The sequence below is a fragment of the Syngnathoides biaculeatus genome, chromosome 2, assembly GCF_019802595.1.
Source record: "Syngnathoides biaculeatus isolate LvHL_M chromosome 2, ASM1980259v1, whole genome shotgun sequence".
Taxonomy (NCBI): Eukaryota; Metazoa; Chordata; class Actinopteri; order Syngnathiformes; family Syngnathidae; genus Syngnathoides; species Syngnathoides biaculeatus.
Genome location: NC_084641.1, coordinates 4865351 through 4880510, shown reverse-complemented (window position 1 = coordinate 4880510; position 15160 = coordinate 4865351). Strand labels below are relative to the sequence as shown.

Here is a 15160-nt window from a genome sequence, read left to right as displayed (position 1 = left end):
AAGGTTGGAATGTTTGCAAACTTGATTGTAAATTGTGCAGCGTTGCCCTCTGGTCGCGATTTAGCCGTCGTCAATAACAGGATAGCTTCGCAGCTGAATTTTGGAACTGACAGTTGACTACCAAGTCGGGTTACTTGTATCTCAAGGCAATCGCAAAAACTGTCAAAAAACAAAAAAAAACCCCAAACTCACCTGGTAGTGCGCAGTGGGATAATTGGGCAACTTCTGCTGAAAAAGCTCACAAAGTGCTCGGTTCTGTTTCTCCAGGTCGAAGACCAACATTTTCAACTTGATGCATTCTTCCCTCAGATCCTATCACAGAAAAGACACGCGATCACACGAGGGACGGCCGACTGCCGCAGACGCCAGAGCACGCTACCTTCTGATTGAGCAGAGCTTGGACCACGTGGTTGGCCACCTAAGAGCGGAAAAAACAAGCTCAATTTTTGCCATCGTACTTTGGAGCTCCCGGGTGACCTCACCTCATCCAGACATCTCTCGTACGCTTCTCTCTGACTCTCATTCGCAAGCATCAGCGCTGAATTTTCTGCCTGCCAGACAAATGACAAAATGGGCTTTCAATGGGGAAAAATGTCATCATCATCATCAACAATGTATGAGCAAAGCCGAGTGGCTACGCGACAGCAAGTCCACAATTGGTCACAGGCAAAGGATTTTTATTATTTGTGCTCATTTTGTCATGAGTCTAATGCGGGGACAAAAAGAACCCCCCCCCCAAGCCCCACCCCAAATAAAAAGCATCACAATAACCATGTGATGTTATTACATATTTAGATTCATACAGTACACACGATTCCCAAACAGTTTCAGATATCTGGCATTCTGGTCAAATTAACGGATTGAGGAAAATACGCTGTGACCTTCACTAAGGTCATTCAAATTTTACCTTTTGATTCAGAGCGAAGGTTTAACCCTGAACATTCCAGAGGACGTTCACTTGTGTGTCTTTCTGTGACTCTTCCAGTCTCTTCTCAAAGGTTCCCTCTGACGCTGCGCTTTGTTGTCAAAATGACAACAGCACGGTGAGGAGGACTTTTAAATTCATATTTCCACTTGTTTTTAGTGCAGTCATGGATCATTTAGTGTCTCTGATCACTTTGATGCTATTTTACCCCCGCCCAGCGGTGTCAAAATGTTTAATGGAGCAGCCTCAGTGCACACAAAATTTATTAGTGCCTGGGAAAAAAAGGACATTTATTTACTTATTAGTTGGTGTATTTCAAGGTCAAGAATGGTAGGTAAGGTCCATTTTCTTGCTGCAAAATGCTAGAAATGGCTCAAATTTGACTCAACCTCTATGGAATGGTTAACAGGAACCTTTATTATTTTTCATTCAAAACTCCACTTTGGATGTGTCGTTAAAGAGGAAGTAAACCCACAGATTTCTTTTGCAGGAATACGTTGTATGTGCCACCAGCGTGCATAATATCACAATTCAGGTTCAAAAGGCGCTCGGAGAATGAGAATCAATCAATCATCGGTTACTGAAGATGGTATGAATTATTTTTTAATTCTTCGTCCACGGGCCAGAATTTCCATACTGCGAATGGCGGTGGCACGTACGACGTGTTCTCGCCCCCCGTGGCTTTCCTTCCCTTTACCGAGTGCTCGGGCACATCTTTTGGCACGTCTTGCCGACCTCCAACTCCTTCAGCCGGTCCGCCAGCTCGCCGCCGTTGTCCTCCACGTCCGCCTCCTCGTCCGAGCAGAAATCCTCGTCGCACGCTCTCCGCTCCGCCTCGTCCGACATCCTTCTCATCTGGAACGAATAAGCAACACGCACGGGAACATTCGTCGTCATGTCGTGTTCATCTACCGATGCCGACGACGTATGACGCCGGGACAAGCATTTCAAGCTCTTCCACGTAAAAATAATCTGCACATGCACCCGTGCCCACGTTTCACACACGTGTGCGTACATTGACCCACGTGCTCATGATTTCAGTACATGAACTTTTTGTTTGGAGATGTGGGGTGAAGTTAAAAAAAAAAAGTGGTGAGGCTCAGTCATAGGTGAGGTGGGAAAGAACCGTGGTAAGGACGACATGCTGTATCATGTTCAATTTTGCTCCTCATGCGGATTGGTCTCGTTCTGAATTTCAATGCAGTGATGGGAGTCGGGGCGGAGCTGCTGCAGTGGGATCTGCGGCCAAGCCTCCCCTCGCGAAAAATATATTTGCCTAATAACCTTAAACAGAGTGCTGTCGCGTTGCAGGTTTTTTTTTTTTTTTTTTTTTTTGTCAGGTTGCATTTTCCGCAGTGTACTTTGGAGATTGAATCTTTTCATAACATTAAATGTGTACCTTTTATGCACCATTACTTTAACATAAACACCTCAACTGGGGGGCAGTACAGTACTCATGGTTAACACCTGTGCCATACAGTCAGGAGACCTGAGTTTGAATCCCTGTGCATGGGTTTTGTCCATTTGTCCTATATCACATTAGTGTTCATCCATCCATCCATCCCTCCCTCCCTCCATCTTTTTAGGCGCTTATCCTCACAAGGGTCAGCCTATCCCAGCTAGCCTTAGGCAAAAGGAAGACTACAACACCCTGAACTGGTTGCCAGTCAGTCGCAGGGCACACATTGACACCATCACCAAGCAGGAATCGATCCCACGCTGCCCTCACCAAAGTCAGACGTGTGTACCACTACACCATCAGTGACGCTGGACTACATGGATAAGCAATTCATGGGGAAAAGGATTAGACAGGATCGAAATGACCCTTGAGGCGTTTGAAGGACATCACAACACGCACCTGTGGATTTCCCTCTCCTTTTGAGCTGTGGGGAGGATTCACACAGCCGTCAGGCGCCTCGCTCCCCCGACGACAGAAGCGAGCTGAGGAAGACAAAAAAAAAAAAAAATTTTCGCTCGTTGAGTTACAAGATTTAAGCAGAAAAACTTCCCAAATACAAAGGAAGATGCAAGTGGGGCCTCTTCTCGTGCCATCCCAAACGCAGCGTAAGAAAACTTCTCCCCAATAAAGCTGAGCTGGTTGGACGCATGTTTACGACTCACACGCGAAGCCGTGTGTTCGAGAGTTAAGTAGGTGATCATTTAGCTTAGGTTTTCTCCACACCTGTCCTAGCTTATAACAACTTCGGCGAACATGTTGAGTAAATGTGAACCTCAAGGATGGAGCATTAAAGGAATGAGGAAGCACCTGAATGACATGATGAAAAAGAACTCAAAGATTCAATCAACCAATCTTTTTAAAGAACTGATTTAATGAGCCCATATGGTGGGGCGACTCGTTTGAGCGTTGGCCTCACAGTTCTGAGGACTGCGGTTCGAAACCTGGCCTGCCTGTATGGAGTTTGCATGTTCTTCCCGTGCCTGTGTGGGCTTTTCTCCCACATCCCAAAAACATGCATTCGTTGGAGACACTATAAATTGTATAAATTGCCTCTGACGCACTCTTGTTCCACCACCTCAGAATCTGGACTATCTGCGCCCTCTATGTCGGGCTTCCTTGTCAGATATTGGTCCCGCAAAGTTAACACCAGATCACTTGGGTGTAAAACATTCGGCAACTGGGCTTTCTGTTTTTCTCCAGGACTCAGTTGAGTGGTGGTGAGTCCTGTGTCTTCACAGAACGCTTACCTGACAAGTGCTGCTATTTTGTCCCTGGAAATCTGGCCAAGGTGCAAGAACTTGGACTCTTTCTCAGAGAGATTTTAAATGCAAACATATATCACTGTCATCTCCTGCCAGCTTTGAACTGAGTCATTTTGAACTGGGACATTCACACGAGGAGTTGTGGGCGGTGCTCTATCAGACCCCTAAATATAACTTTAAACTTTATAACTCTTTTTTTATGGATTCCTCTATGTTCTTGGCGTATATTATGCCTAAATATGACTGTATTCTTATTGTTGGTAACTTTAAAATTCACCTTTGCTGCTCCAAGAGCCCATTAGCGAGTGACTTTCGAAGTATCATCGCCTCTTTAAATTTTGTCCAGTTTGTACACATGAACGTGTTCACACACTTGATCTTGTTTTACCCGATCGTTTGTCTGTTTCTAATCTGGAGATGCGAGAAGATTTTTCTTTTCTCCGGTCGTGTACTATTTGAAGCTGCTGTTTGCTGTCAAACAGTCAAAGTTTGCGCTACCACTCCTACTTGTCGACACTTCCCCGGCTGCTTACTTCTTGACAGCCTTGAGTCAAAAATGCGCCAAACCTGTCAGTGTGTATAACGACACTGATAATCTGAAATCTTGCTTCCTTGACACGCGTCACGCTGGTGTGGACATTGTGACGGGCTCAAAAAATAGAAGGCAAAAACTCAAACAGAGTCTGAGCCCTGGCTGAATAAAACAACCCATGATTCCAAACATGCCTGTCAGAGAGCTGAGAGAAAGTGGAAAAAGTATTCATTATAAATTAGATGTCATTTTCATTGTTGAGAGACTCCTGGTGTCATTACAAAGCCACTCAGAAAGACGCTAAGAAAAACTATTTTTCTGATATTCTCCTCAAGCTTCATGTTATTTTTCAGGTGAGCAACTCTCCTTTGAATGGACCACCAGACTGTTGGAATCGAGGGTGTGTATGAAAGCTTTCTTCAATTTTTCATCGATAAAGTCCCTTCTATTTTAGCTCCCAGTTTTGAATCTTCGGTGCTTGTCCCCTGCTTTGCTGTTTTAGACCATTTTGTGCAGGGAAATTGTTCGAAAAGGGAGATTGAAAATGGGGTGAGAGAAGAGATGCGCGCTCATCTTGTGAACGTGATAAACAGTTTTCAAATGCAACTCGGGTTATTTACGTCTTTGCTGTCGCATGCTGTAGATCATTGCTGTCCCAGTTACCACACGTTGCATCACACTCTTCAGCGACCAAGTAGATTTGAAAAAGCCCACACAAAACCACCGTTCAAGTATTAAAATACAGTAAAGATTATATTTTGTTGTTTTGCCATAACAGCTTCAAAATGCTGTGGCCTGTCTTTTCATTGGCACAGGAAAGCACGAGCATATTTCGCCTACTTTAGCTTCCCTTCGCTGGCTGCCTGTTGGTGTTAGACTTCATTTTAAAATACTTTTATTTGCGTTTAAAGACAATCCACATCAGACAAGACATCTCCGTCCCATTCATTTGAACTCCTTGCTTAAAGCCCATCATTTTACCCTGGCAATCAACACCAGTTAGCGTGTCTGATGTGATTTATGTGTTGTGTAGGCAGTTCATTTTATTTTATGTTGATTTTACCCATGTAGTTTTTATCTCATTTTTTTAATCCTTATTTTGTATTTTTTGAGTGTGTTTGTACAGCACTCAGGGAACCTTGCGTTTGTTTAAATTGTCCTTTATAAATAAAGTGGATCGGATCAGATTGGATTGGAAGGCAGGAAAGCGCCCGCACCTCTGTCCGTGTTCGACGTCACCGCGAGGGGGAGAAACACCGCCTGCATCCCCTGAAAAACCACAGGAGCCACTCTCCTCTGCATCCCTTCAAGTCTCACATTTGAAAGTTTAAATTTATGACAATCAAGAGGAATTTGTGGCAATGGGAATTTAAATCTAGTTGGTGAAAATATATTTTTGATCATAATGTGACTTAAACAAGCAAATTTCATAGATGAGCGGTACTTTGTTTTACGAGTGGCCAAAATTCTCTTTGTTTTTGAGCGAAGGCCTGTTGTCATTTGGCTGTTGTGAACCAAAATTGAAGGTCCGAGTGAGCTGCAGGTACACTGGTGCACAAGTGCAGTCCCTCTTAGTCACCACCGGCTGCCTGGCCATGTTTAACGTGGACCACCTGCATGCTGACACCAAAATCCTACCAGTGAAGCAACACAAAGAACTACTCGCCCGGCAGTAACTACTACGCCGCCAAATACCCGTGCCATCAGGTGTCAAACGAACCACCTCAACCGCGCCGACTTCGCCATGACATCCGCAAATACCGTCAAGACAACGATCCCCACCGACACTGTGTTCGACGAACAAGCCTACCGAGACGGGCTATGTGGGCTCCGCTGAACGGCAGTAGAAGACGCGGTGGCCGGCTATAAACAGGTCATCATCCTTGGTGGCTACCCAACCCCCGAGGTGGACAAAACCGAAACCGATGTTACACGGGCTACAAGATCCAAACTGTCGCAACGCCACTCCGGACAAAGCCGCATGCTCAATGACTATATGGCTCGTATCAACAATACTATCGTCAACCTGTGCCCGAAATGCGGACAAGGCCCTCACGATCCGCAGCCTATCTTCAACTGCACAGCGGCTCCCACTAATGGAGTTGTGCAAACATGGCTGCATTTCTGGAACTAGAAGTTGACTGATCAATGTGATTGCCTGTCTACAACAACAGCAACAACAACACAGGTGAATTGGGGGTAGTAGGGTGGCACTGGGGGTGGGGGTGGGGGTGGGGCAGTTCGGCACTGAGATCTCCCTACAGTGATTTGCCTTCTCATGAAAAAATAAAAAGCTTTGTGCTTTAATATAATACCTTGGCAATAAATTTCATTTAAAAAACAGGAAAAAAAACTTCACAAAAACTGCCTTTTACCATCTGAAGAATATATCTAGAGTGAAGACTTGTATGTCTCAAGCAGACCAGGAAAATTTCATCCATGCTTTTATCTCAAGTAAACTTGACTATTGTAATGGTACCACTCTCTCTCCAAAAAGAACATTAAACACCTGCAGCTCATTGAGAATGCTGCAGCTCAGATTCTGAACATAACAACAAGGTCAGAGCATACAACTCCAATTCCAAAGTCTTTACACTGGCTAAATGGTTTAGGTCCTGAATACATGAAAAAAATGCTTACAGAATACAAACCCGGCAGAGCTCTGAGATCTACAGACTCGGGTCAAATAGTGGAGCGCAGAGTCCAAAGCAAACATGGTGAAGCAGGATTTAGCTATTATGTTGCACACAAATGGAATAAGCTGCCAATTGAGGTGACGTTAGCCCCAAGTGTTAATTAAATTAATCGTAGTTTAATTTTTTTTTGTGCATTTTATTTATATATATATTTTGTGTTATCATTTTTATCTATTTTTTCCCTGTATTAAATGTTTTCGTTGTATTCAAATGCTTTTAATTATGTAAAGCACATTGAGTAAGTTACCTTGTGTATGAAATGCACTATACAAATAAATTTGCTTTGCTGTGCTTTAATTGTCATAGTTTCCACGAAAAGATTCCAGTCTTGAATTTCCAATGGAAAGTTACATGAAACTTTCTGGTAATGTACAATACCTGAAAATGCCCAGCCTTACGGAACCCTAGCTGGGATTCCCTTTCCAACCCGATGACCGGTCGACATTCCTCAATGGGACACTGGCACATTTTCCACCCATCATCTGTGATTTGTTTGCGCATCAAGCTGGCACCTTAAGTCCTTGTTTCCAATACGCGACAACGGGCGAGCTGCGCCTGATCCTCGGCGCTCATGTCAAAGCGAAATGGGATTACAAGTGTTGAGCTTCTGCCCTCCCAGTCTGGGTTTTAATAGAACTTGAGAAGATCTTGCTACACCTGGTCTACCGGACACAAAGACGGCCTCGCACCGTGAGCCGTATCGTCACAAAGGCGCCCCGCCGCCTCACCCCAAAACCTCAACTGACGCCTCATCGACTGCACCGTCGGCAATCCAGGCCGCAGATGGCGAGCAGATATCCAAGAAGGTTTGGCGAGTTTCATGGAATGAGGACAACAAATATTCGAAGGCGACAAAAGCTTCTTACATCATGTCGGTGGAACTCCGGAGGATTTGGCGCAGGCCTGCTGAGCTACATCAAGATTGCTCAGACGCCATCCTTCCCCTCTGCCAACGTGGAGCAGCCGCCACTCCCGGCGTGTCGGAAAGACATAAACAATGAGACGCAAGCACGAGCCTCCCACGGATCGCAAATCGGGGGAATCTTCCCTTGAAGAAAATGTAGGCCAAAGTCAGACGCGCCACTCGGCTGCCACCATTGTCTGCACGCTTAAGTTTGGGTGGGATGAATATCAAAGAGATGTGAGGATGCGGGAGAGCGGGGGGGTTGCAAGGCTTCCTGTCTGATGTTTGGCTACGCCGACCGAGACGAATGGTACACAAGCAATATTTGGGTTGGTGGGGGCGGGGGGCAGTTGGGGGAAGGGAGCTCCTCAAAGGCTGGATGTTGGCTGCGTACAAGGGACTGGGAGGGATCACGTACACGGAGGAGGAAGCGTATCGTTGAGTGTCTCGTGCACAAACACACACTTCATATAACAGCATCTTGTTACGTTTTACGACGCTTTGTCGGCTCCAAGCAAAACAAGCCTACATGCGTGGCTCATTCTCAAATGGACTGAAACGGGTGGCCGCTGTCACCCCGTCTCAGAAACGCCACACGCACATCAAAGCTACAGCGCAGATGTGTGACCTCTAGTAGAAACTGAATGCGCAGCTCACCTCTGCGGCCGCCGCGTTTCCTGTCATCGGGTCTGCGGCCGAGATCTTTTGCCGGCAGCGTGGAATAAGTCACCGAAGCCGTGAGCTGGCATTCCTGGGATGAGAGGACCGTCTTTCTCCTGTCCAGCGCTCAAGAGCGAGGAAGCCGCTTGTCAGCGGGGACCGACGCCGGGCGTGGGTCCGGAGAGGCGGACGTGTCTCCCGTTGTTCTAGGACGAGCGAGAAGGCTTGCTCATAGCCGGCGCGGTCTGCCTGCTACAACAGCTGTGGACCAGCCCCCACCACCTCGCTGGCTCGCCCGCCCTCCCCCTTCCCCTCCCCCTTACAACTCCTGCCTCTGCCAAACATTAACCCTGCAGCCGCCAGCGCAGGCGGTAAAGAGGGGAGGAGGTTGTTGTGGCGGGGTAGACCCCTATGTGGAGAGCACAAAGGAATGGCAGAGGGAGACACACAGAGGATATCCGTCCAGCGCACCAGGGTTAAAAAAAAAAAAAAAAACTCTTCGCTTAGAGGATTGTTTCTATGGATCACTTTTGTGATCAGTGGATTGTCAACGGGCGGCGTGACGTGCGGCTGGTTAGCAAATTCGCCTCAAGCAGTAGGTAGGCCTATCGCGATTTTATCATAACGACATATATTCCCAAAAATTTATTTCACGCCTCTGAAATCATGAAACGGAAGCCCCTGCCAGCAGCACCGTTAGCACATCTGTCTCACAGTTCTTTGGACAGGGGTTCTAACCTGACCTTGAGTGTGTGGAGTTTCTTTGGATACTCCGGTTTCATACCACATCCCAAAAACATGAACGCTAACTTGACTCGAATTTGCCTGTACTGTAGGTGTGAATGTGTTCAGTTGTATGTTGCCAACAGATTGGCTGGCGACCAGTGCCGGGCGTACCCCGCCTTTTGCCCGAATAGGTCGCGCACGATAAGTTCTAGCACACATGTGACTCGCGTATGTGTGCCGCTGAGGTTTCACTTAATAAACAGTTCATGTTCTTGTGTTTGTGTTAATTGGGGATTAATTGTAACAACAATTACGTAGAATTAGAAAGGGGCTGCCGTTTAAAACATCATCGTTGGAGTATCTCATGTCGTTTACCTCCTGAGCTCGCGAGCTCGTTGGTTCACATGTTAGCTCCTTAGCTTCATACCTAGGTTGCGAACATATAAAACAGTTAAGTACTTTCCCTTAAGTGTATGTGTTGTGTGCTACACGCGGAAGATGAAGCAAGGCTGTCGAGTGCTGAACCGAGTCAACGCCGGTCTCTGAAATTCTGAGGAGTTGGACAACAGAAGTTCAGCAATGTCTCTCAACTAGGTTTTACATGGTCAGGATTTTTGGGTCCGATCATAGTCTAAAAGAAACGATAACCGATCACAAGATGGAGCGATGTGTACTAACCATCTTAATGTAGTCCAGGGATTCCAAAGGAGTGTACCGTGGCACATTAGTCTACCTGCAGTCGGAAATGATCAGATTTTAGGTAGCGTCTCAAAATATTATTCATTTGCAAGAAATAATGTATATTTGTTCCATCTATTCAAGTGAGCCATAGTGACAGACAGAACAAATAAATGCTCTTCTATTAGATGGGAGGAAGTACATACAGTAATTACTGTGTAGCTACTTTTTGTGGTATTTTTGTTTTATGGTGTGCCGAGAGATTTTCCAATTGTAAAATATGTGCTCTCGCTTCATAAAGGTGGTAATTAGTCAGGTTATGTATTTTAATCACTCAGACCAAACTAGCATTACAAATGGGTAGAAATAATGGGAGATAACTTGCTGTAGTTGAACTACTTTATTGTATTATATTACTTTACACACACATACACACGGAACCTATAGAGCACAATTTGACATCACGCCGGGATGTTTACGCTCAAGCGTTAGTGCTAGCACTAACTTGCTGGGGTACATAACGTTTTATTTCCTGCTCACAAGCAGTAAGATATTAAAAGTACGTGAAAATACTTCAAGCAAGCCTGAAATGAACACACACACACACACACACACACACACACACACACACATCGGCGTAGTCTGAAATCAATTATCAAAACAGTTTTAGATTGTTTTAACAGTTGATAAATTATCTGTTAACGGATTAATTATTGCATATTTTTTTCAGTTCGAAATTTCGCATTCAGCGTGGCTGAGTCGAGCGTTTCCCAAGCTTTATTAAGCTGAGGCACCCATTTGAACGAATGTTACAAACATCATTAAACACATCATAAAAAGTGGATACACATGGTAATCATGTCATTTCTGCCATCTATTTGAAGAGCATGTCATTGATTGACCTGTCACCATATGGCACTGGCATAGATACTTGAACAAAGATACACTTTGTAGAAAATAAATTATTCTGAAGATCCCTAAAGTGAAATTAGATCATTTCCAATGGCAACGGCACAAGAGCCGCAAGCCTATGGCCAAGCACTAAACGCAAATGCCTTGCATCACTGAGGTTCGGAGTTTGTCTCTCTCCATGTTCTCCACATCCCTCCGTGGGTTTTCCGCGGGTACTCGGCCTCACTCCCACAATCCAAATAACAATGCACAAAAGTGTCACTGAAGACTAGACGGCTACACGGTGGGCGAGCTCTGAGCCTAACCCACAATTTCGAGGTCTGGGGTTTCAATCCGGGCTGCAGCCTTCCCGTTCCGTGTTTGCACGTTTGCCAAAGTATGCAGAGAAAACCCATGCAGCACAGGGACATGTGTAACCACCTTTTGAGACTTTTTGGAAATCTACTCACGACAGACATGTCAACCAAATTTTGTGTTGTAAACTGGTTGAGGTTGAATGAAGGATTACGGGGATTGTAGTTGATTTTGCCTGCAACAACGAAGAGTTATGAATGAACCCACATCAGATGGTAAAAAGACACCCGTACACACACACAGTCCGACAGAAAGACTTGATGCCACGGCAACAGGAAGACATCCTGGTTTGAGCTGCTCAATGTGGGAGGGAAGCAGAACCCATGCCAGCTCAAACGTGCAATATGGAAAAGAAAGCGAAAGCACTTTTTCTATCCATTCAGCAATTCCCTCAAGTGGCCGGCGCGCTGGAGCCGATCCAGAGGTGGGGGACACCCTGAACTGGCCGCCACTCTCAAGTCCGGATAATTTAGCGTCTTTGACTTTAACACGGTAAACATGTTTTGGAAATGGGGATGCTTCTCACCATTTTTTTTTGTAATCACATGGCTTGATACACTTTACACAAACTTCGGCTTGTGATTTCAGCGACATTTGGTAGTACTTAGAGCCGCAAGTCTCTTTGAATCTTCAGAAAGTTGCGCCCATTCCTCTTTGCAGCACCTCTCAAGATCCACCAGGTCGGACAGAAATGTTGGATCGGATTAACGTTCGGGCCAGTGGAGGAGATTCGCAGAGCTGTCCAGGACGTCTCTGTACACTGCTTTTGTCCATCCCTCAATCCTCACTACTCTCCCAGTTCCTAGCGCTGAAAAACATCCCAGCGACATGACGCTTGAATGTCGGGATTGTGCATGTCGTCTGATGAGCGAGCTGTGCCCGGTTTGCTCCAAATATCATCTCTGGTACTCACGCCGAATACTTCAATCTTTGTCTCATCAGAGCAGAGGATATTCTCTCTCATGGCCTGCGAGTCTTTCAGGTGGCTTTGGGTAAACTCCAATCGGGTTGCCTTGAGACACCTGAGCTCAATTTTGAGCTTCATGGCGGCCTGAATACTTATGTACATGTAATTTCTGAGCTTGTTTATTCTTAATACATTTTCAAATTTGTTTAAAAAAATGTGTTTTGTGTAGAATTTTTTGAGGGGGAAAAAAAAAAAATTAGCCCATTTTGGAAGGAGGCTTCGACATAAAATGTGAACAAAAAGTGAAGCGCTACAAATACTTTATGGATGAACTGTAAGAATAATGCATTATTATTGTTATTATGACTATTATTATTATTACCTTTGTGGCCCTCTCGGTCGTTTATAAGATAAAATGAAAAATGTTTATTTTGCTCAAACATACCCTTATCAATCGCTGAATGTGAGAAAATTGATTATTTCGTAGTGGTTGCTTCATTTTTTTCCATAACCGTGCGAAAGCTGAGAAGTAGCTAATTGGAGGTTAATTAGGCAGGAGAGTCTCCCTTGTCAGACGTCCTCGGGCCAGTCACATGACCGGCACTTGTCTGAAGCCGACGGCAGTCAACCCAGTCGGTCCAGTATGGAAACGTCCCACATTCAACGGGGTTTTCGGCGACGTCAACAGCGACGAGGCCCTCGCGGGAAAGACAAAACAATATTTCCGGCCCAAAAGCGGCAGCGGAGGCAGGAAGCCCGCCTGCTCAGACAAAAGCGACTTTCGCAGACATTCTTGCTCCAGTGCTGGTTTTTTAACTTAATGCAGAAACATTTAGACACTGACAATGCCCGTTGACTCCAAAACCTTACAAACGCCCGCTCTGATCCTTTGGGACAATAATAAAAGAAAAAAATCCTCATTAAATCAACATGTTCCTCGAGATTTGCAAAATGATGAAAGGAATTTTCTCCCTTTTTTTTCCACTTCCACAGTCCATGTCCATTTTCTAAGCTGCTTATCCTCACAAGGGTGAAATAGTTTGATCTCAATTATTGTCAGCATTTTCAAAATGTTTTTTAAACTTTTTTAAATTGCCAGTTTTAAAGCATCTGTACTTATTACTAAAGAAGCCAGAGACGAGTTAAACATATTAACGTATTTTGTTAACAACTCTTCTCATTGTCAATATTTCAAACTGTAACTCCAACACAATATTAGCACACTAAAAAAATAAGGCAAGTAAAATAAAATGTGAAAAATATAACAGTCAGCGGTAACGATAGCACATCTTTTTAGGGCATTGCCTCACAGTTCTGAGGACCGGGGTTCAAATCCCGGACCTGGCTGTATGGAGTTTGCATGTTCTCCCGGTACCTGGGTGGGTTTTTTCCGGGTGCTCCGGTTTCCTCCCACATCCATAAAACATACATTAATTGGAGCCTCTAAACTACCCCTAGGTGTGAATGTGAGTGTGACTGTTGTCTGTCTCTGTCTGCCCTGTATTTGGCTGGAAACCTTTTCAGGGTGTACCTCGCCTCCTGCCCGTTGACAGCTGGGATAGGCTCTAGCACTCCCCGCGACCCTTGTGAGGATAAGCGGCTAAGAAGATGGAAGGATGAATGGATGGGTAATAGGAAACAAATAAGGCCAATAAAATAAACCAAAAAAATGCAGTAACTATTTTCACTCAATTGGTTTGAAGTACTGAGTATTTTTGGAGGCATACAAGACAGAAAACAAAATCCCCCCTCAGGGACAATAACGACACCTTGAGCTGTCAATCAGAATTAAAACCAGAATCAAACAGGATCATTCCCCAGTTATAATGCTACGTCACTTCTAAACATTATTGCAACTTTCAAATGTGCATCATCTTTCATGACAGTACACATTAAGTACTTTTGCCTTTTTACAAACCACCTGAATAATGGTTGCTCACCGCAGGCAGTGAGTGGCCAATTGCTAATGCTAACTGTGCTGTGCAGTCAGTGACAGGCTGAACTAATTGCGCATGTGTTTTTTTTTTTTTTTTTTTGCTTTCCACATAATCACTTGCGTAGCTGTATTTCTTCAAACGAACAAACGGTGTTGCCTGGCTTTGAGGGCTACTACACACCTTTCACATTAGCTAATCAATAGAATTGTTCTAGGCCGTTCTGGCGACAGCGCCACAAGATCGACGTCGGGACCGAGCAGGGCCCTGGGGCCGCCTCAGTGGTCGGGGCGAGGAGCAGCCGCCGCCCACGCCGTGTGCGACATATGACAACGGCCGAGTCAGACGGGGTGTTTTGATTTTGTTACGGGCCGGGTCAGCTGAGGAGGCGCGGCTTTCTGTTTACTCCCACAACTTGCAAACCAAAGTGGAGTGGTGAAAGGTCAAATCCGATTGGCTGTCTTTCACATGGAGGTTTTTAGGCCAGCTCAAGATCCAACCCACTTGCCAGCAAGCGTTCGATTTTTGGACAGACAATCAAATAATTCTCCTGCCTTCTCCAAAATACCCCCTTGTAAATGTTCTCCCATGTTGCTCCTCACCCAGTTTCTTCACCTCATAGTCCTCAAGTTCTAAATTGCACCTGACATTCCTTCAGTTTCACATCTTTCCTACTCCAGGCTATCACGGAGGTTGAAAAAAGTAACAAGCATATTTTGACAAAGAAAAATTATTTCAAAAAATAAATAATCGAGTTAAGTCAAGATACCTGAAACATGGATGTTGGTGCATTCGTACTGGTTACTTTCCACCACTGCTTGTCGGGCTTAATGCAGCGTTCTCATTTTTGACGACTTGAAAACCCACGAATTGAAGCTTATTGGACGCTAGTGCACAGCGATGTGCGCCAAGGCTCAACGGGACAGCGAAGGATTTTCCTTCCGAGGGTCCCCAGCTGAACAGGAACGAGAGGAGCTTGCTCACGTAGTTGGCCTGAATCCGTCGCAAGCCGCGGTGGATGACTACGGAGACAAAAGGCCTTTTGCCGCTCACTCCGCCACCCATCCTTACTATTAGTTGGAACGCCGTGCTTGAAGAGTTCATTGTAACGTGCTCGCGCGTCAAAGGAAGAAGCAGCATTGCTTTTGCGTTTCCCGTGGACGACTCCACCTCCAGGAAGTCGCGTGTGAAAGAAGAGCATGGAGGCGATG

The 15160-nt window shown here is 45.3% G+C and overlaps 1 protein-coding gene across 4 annotated transcripts in view; it reads right to left on the bottom strand.

Moving 5' to 3' along the window:
* nckap5l (NCK-associated protein 5-like) overlaps positions 1-15160 on the bottom strand; it is a 38765-nt gene that overhangs the window by 15680 nt on the left and 7925 nt on the right. For 3 of the 4 annotated variants that reach the window (XM_061828118.1, XM_061828127.1, XM_061828135.1), the window contains 5 exons: positions 2784-2866; positions 1661-1780; positions 483-551; positions 380-418; positions 193-312 (listed from right to left, as the gene is read on the bottom strand). In XM_061828118.1, coding sequence (XP_061684102.1) covers positions 193-312; positions 380-418; positions 483-551; positions 1661-1780; positions 2784-2866 — 431 coding nt within the window. Of the gene's footprint in view, positions 1-192; positions 313-379; positions 419-482; positions 552-1660; positions 1781-2654; positions 2675-2783; positions 2867-15160 lie in introns of those variants that run through there. The other variant, XM_061828145.1, reaches the window with a different exon arrangement.